Raw genomic sequence first — 5,000 nt, 5'->3', positions numbered from 1 at the left:
TGAAACGGTATTGTTTTAGTTACTGGTGTGGAGCATATATTTATCTTCTTTTGGTTTTGTAGACTGTCGAGTGTCGAGACAGAAGGCTGGTACCTGGGGCAACACTTAGAATTTTGACCAGTTGTTGCTTTCTTACTCAAACACTCTTAACGAGGTATTTAGTAAAGGTTTTTCTTGTTGTTTATCTATTAGTGTACCATCTATCCATTGTATTCGTTTATGCACTTTATCTTTTGTGTTCAAACTGTGGCTTTTTTCAGTGTCTCAGTTCGTTTATATGTCTGTCTGTATGTTGGTGTCTGTATATCCATCTTTGTCTGTCTGCCATAATTCATGTATTTTGTACATTTTAACTAATACCCTTTTGCTACACTAGCTACTAATTGTGTCTGGCAACCTCTAAGGCTCAGATACTGGTACAAGTAGCTAAATTGATTTACCAACAACTTTCTGTTTGTGTGTTTGTTTGTCTGTCTACTGTCCATCAGTCTGTTTCTTGTCTTTTTCTCTGTTTGTATGTTTTTATGTTTTTGTTGCATTTGTGTTTGTGTGTTTGATTATTGCCATCTGTTTGTCTTCTTACTGTTTGTCTTTGCTTTGTTTTGTCTACTACTGTTACTGTACTTGTGCTTCAGTGAAGACAAAGCAATGCAATGGATTGGGTTATTGAACACTAATGACTCTGATGGTATGATGTCCTCTGACTTCTTCACACTCGTTGTGGCTTCTCTTGTGGTGGCTGGTAATGAGACTGTGAGAGCAGCTACACTTCCTGTTGTTGCAGAAATAGCAGAAAGAGAACCACAGCAAGTAGTTTACATTCACAATCACATATGACTATCACATACGTTGTTACAAAGTGTAATACTGTGTAGGCATTGTATTTGCTGAATTTGATCTTGTATCAACTAAAATTGGAGAACAGCAACAAGATGAAGTTTCGATTCATCTCTTATATTCCTTTGTTAGCTACACACAAGGTATAGTTTCTTGTGTAGCTTGTTGTTACAAAGTGAACCATAACGTATGTTGGTGTGTTCCATGGCGCTTACTCTGTTCACAGTGGCGTGAGCATGTCATACTGGCAGTTTTGATCTAATGCTTTGTCCTTCTAATTAGTCACAGTTGTGTATTTTCTTCATTAATGTGAAAGTCGAGTTATGTTAGAAGTCTAAGTTTATGTGTGATTTGTTACTGATTGACATTAGTGTATTGTATGAAATATAAATATAGTAAGAGTTTGCATAATATTTGCTGTTGTGCAGTAGGCAGTTGATTGTTTTCTTATGTTGTTAACTATAGCAAAGTATACTATTGGATTGTTACTATACTGTAAGGGGACATCTCCAATTACCAGACATTTTCTGCAGTAGTTTTGCTCAAAATAGTTTTCTATGTTACCTACGTGTTAGCACATTGCTCACCTTGAATGTTTAAAATGGTTTTAGCAACAAGTAGTAGTTGTACGTTTAAATGCCTTTGCAATTAATATTGTGAGCAGTATAGTTGAAGTAGTGTGAATGTGATCAGTTTGTTTAATCTCTAGAAGTTTGTGGTAAAAGTCATTATGTTTCTTGGTACTTATCTTTGGCAATGTTTGTGATGACTACTGTATGTGTTGATTGCAGATATATTTTTAGTCTTGATTAGGCTCATTTGAGATTAATTGAACAGTGTGGTCTTTGCACATTTGTAGTGGCATCTTGAGTTGTTGCACTGCTCACCATTTCTGATACTTTAGAGTTACTCTTACTTCAGCTCAGAGTGCTGGAGTAGGAATCATGGTTAGGGTAGTTGCATTCCTACACAGACCTTTTTAAGATTGTTGTTCGTGAAACATGTTATTGTGTGATTATTATAATGTTGTAAGATTTGAAGCAATGTATTAAAACAGTAGTGTTGTTTGATCAATACATTGAGTATAAGACTGATACATAACCATTGAAATGTTAGGAGGTACGTTTGTAGTAGGAGCAGATAAGACGATGTATGTGATGTTGCTTACTTAGTTTTGAATGAAGAGCAGAGGCATCAGACAGTCTTAAGCATATTTGTTTGTTTAGTTTTGTATTCCAGCTGTTATGAAGATTTTGCAAACCTTTGCTAGGAATCAGGAAATGCAACCGGTTGCTGTTCGTCTCATGTGCAAGCTATGGGAGAAGCAAGTATGTTGCCATTTGATACTTTGTTGCATCTTTTTTCTATCTGTTTACAGAGTACTGTAACTGATACTAAACTACATTGTCTCCAATAGTCAGAGCACTGGTTGTCTTTCATCAGTGATTAATTACCTTTATCTGATAGTCTTTACTTAGTTCAATTGCTTCAAACGATCTGATATTGTTCATAATAGAGTAGTTCATTTCTGTGCTATATAGGATCGTGTATATCCTTACCTATTGCGGGTAGTCTCAGCCAGCTCAGTTGGACAATCTTACAGTCAGCTGGATTTGAAGATTGCTCAAGCTGCTTGTATCCAGGACATTTGTCGTTTGAGGTGACACAGTTAAATTGCAATTCTTTAATAGATAGTGCATTTGTCTGATATGATATTTGATGTGGCTTCAATAGAGCTAGTCAGCACGGATCTGATCTTCTTGGTCTAATGTCAAAAATTCTTAATGACGTAACTGGCAATTCCTCGATGTCACCAGAACCGGCTGCTTTATCTCTTGAGGCGCTTAAGTTTCTTTGTGAAGAGGAGGTGAGATAATTTTACTCTTTGCATTGCTTGTATGCTGTTTCACTTTTTGCGACTATGTGTAGGTGCTGGATTTGATGTCTGCATGGTCACTGTTGGCTGGCAAGTTAAAGGATGATGAACGACCATTAATTCTAGTTCAGTTATGTTCTTTAGTTGGACTTGTCCCTCAGCAGTGTGACAGCAGTGAGAACGATGTATGTTGATTTACTATGCAGTTATGATGTTTTATAGTTGTATATTGTATTTTAATACAGGAATTTAAAAATGATGCAATTAGATCTTTATGGGAGTGGTCACAACATGCGGTTGGTGTTCAACTTATTTGAGTTCTACTTTTAAGTTAACTTTCGGACTGTGTCAATGTTTCAGAATCCATTAGTTTCTAAGTCTGCATATCAGTCACTGTCTCACTTTAGGTTGGATGACCTTAAGTTTAATCAGCTGCCATTGCAGGTTGGTTGATTGATGAATTGATGCTAGTGTCATTGATGGGAATAATGCTGATGTAGGTAGTTACCAGTAGACACTATTGACAATAGATGTTAATTTGATTTTTGTGGACAAACTTACTAAAATATTTGAAATATGCCTTATTATTTCAAAAATATTTGTCAACAGTGATAAGGTTTTAAGCTGTTCATAAAATTTAATAGCAAGGAACATATTTGGTTATGTTGTATTAGGAGAGGTTTTGGTAGTCTGAGTGCAAAATCTGGCTTCTTGTGAGGGTTGCGAAGTTTCAGATCATGCATGAGGGAAACTGCTGACTTTTCTATGGTGATTGATTAGAAATGGTTTGCTGTACAGTTTTTTGCTTTCTTGTCTTCATCCATGGCATCGATCATTGATAGTGACTTGACATTACAATCTGCTACTGTGGTTACAGACCTGCAGTACAAGTACAACAACCCTGATTATCTAGACATTTTGACAAATTTAATTCCGCCTGAAAATCACATGTGTTTGGTATGTTTTTGCGTCTCATCTTTGCATTGTGGAAACCTGTGAACCGACTCCAAAATTGGAACCATAGAGGACGTTTTCCTATGTAATTATTAGATGTGTAAACATGTTGAGTTGTTGTTGACCTGATATTGCTGTATGTTAATATGAGTGAGCCTCAAGGAAGTGACTACACCATAATTTCATTTATCTGGACTTTCGATTATCCGGGCAATTTGGCTTCTGCCTAAAAGTCCGGATAATTGAACGTGTCTGTATAGAGGATGATAATTCTACGTTGAACGTTATGTATGAAGTGTAATTTGGGCATCAGTAGCAACTGGTAGGTTTGACTTGTATTAGTATTGTTCTAGTAATGTTTGTAGTTTATCATTTGCATTGAAAAAAGTTAGACATTGCGTAAGCTAATGAAAGTTATACCACTTTTACTAGCTGTATTGATCATTATATGATTTTGTTGGTGTGTCTACAATTTTCATTAGTAAGTGGCACTGGCTTTCTGTTGACATTCACGGTTACATTGCAGTTTTATTTTTAATTAACCTTATTTAGTATTTGTTGTTTCCTTACAGATTCAGCAAATTGTACTACAAAGAGTCAGCAAGACTTTGGCGGCTCAGCTTGTACAAGAAACTTCACAAACTGATGACAGTTCTATCATTCCTGGAGCTGCCATGATCTACTTGCTCGAGAACGTGGAATCCAATGAAATCAGTGGTAGAGACAATATTGACTTTGTTCTTTGTTTCTGTTACACAAACATTGACAGGGATGTAATCTGACAGGATTGGCAGAGTTTCTTACTGCCATGTTAAGTTCGGAGTTGGACGGTTTGCCACGTGGTGTTGCTCGGTCTGCTCAACATTCTGCTGTCATGTCTGGCCCATTAAGGGTTCTTGCTGGGCTTCCTTCACATCTTGAACAACTTTATGAAAAACCTTTAAGACCGGGGATGTCCAAACACATGGCAGGTCATCTTGTAATCATTTTTGGATGCATTGCTATATTATTCAATGTCAACTTGTTTTGTTTAGCCGGGTTGTTGCTGTGTTCTTCTATCCTCATTGAGCTTGAGTTTAAAGCCTCTCATAAGATGAACACAGCAGAATGGCGGAAACTTGCTCGAAAGTGTACACGCTACATGACCAATTTTATTTATGAGGTTTATCAAGTTAATCGGAAGTGTTTGAAGCACTCTAGGTATCTAATACGATGAATTATATTTGTTAGATATCAATTTTACCATCTAACTGGTTGAAGCTGCCACTTGTTGTCAAGGCATGGATGCTGTTTATGGAAGTGACAGTCAAAGTATTGTTGGAAGTAAATCATG

At 36.5% G+C, this 5,000-nt stretch overlaps 1 protein-coding gene across 1 annotated transcript in view; it reads left to right on the top strand.

Annotated features, from left to right (window-relative positions):
• LOC134192547 (focadhesin-like) overlaps positions 1–5,000 on the top strand; it is a 21,429-nt gene that overhangs the window by 4,694 nt on the left and 11,735 nt on the right. Inside the window, exons 10-23 of the mRNA XM_062661288.1 lie at positions 1–7; positions 63–154; positions 636–810; positions 876–980; positions 2,064–2,165; positions 2,379–2,497; positions 2,572–2,704; positions 2,767–2,898; positions 2,959–3,009; positions 3,074–3,157; positions 4,240–4,384; positions 4,453–4,638; positions 4,702–4,829; positions 4,898–4,990. The exon at positions 1–7 is cut by the window's left edge and continues 211 nt beyond it. Of these exons, the coding sequence (XP_062517272.1) occupies positions 1–7; positions 63–154; positions 636–810; positions 876–980; positions 2,064–2,165; positions 2,379–2,497; positions 2,572–2,704; positions 2,767–2,898; positions 2,959–3,009; positions 3,074–3,157; positions 4,240–4,384; positions 4,453–4,638; positions 4,702–4,829; positions 4,898–4,990 (1,552 nt within the window). The remainder of the gene's footprint in view (positions 8–62; positions 155–635; positions 811–875; positions 981–2,063; positions 2,166–2,378; positions 2,498–2,571; positions 2,705–2,766; positions 2,899–2,958; positions 3,010–3,073; positions 3,158–4,239; positions 4,385–4,452; positions 4,639–4,701; positions 4,830–4,897; positions 4,991–5,000) is intronic.

This window comes from Corticium candelabrum, chromosome 16 (assembly GCF_963422355.1).
Source record: "Corticium candelabrum chromosome 16, ooCorCand1.1, whole genome shotgun sequence".
Lineage (NCBI taxonomy): Eukaryota > Metazoa > Porifera > Homoscleromorpha > Homosclerophorida > Plakinidae > Corticium > Corticium candelabrum.
Note: the sequence above shows the minus strand (reverse complement) of the source record. Positions and strands in the feature narration are given on the sequence as shown.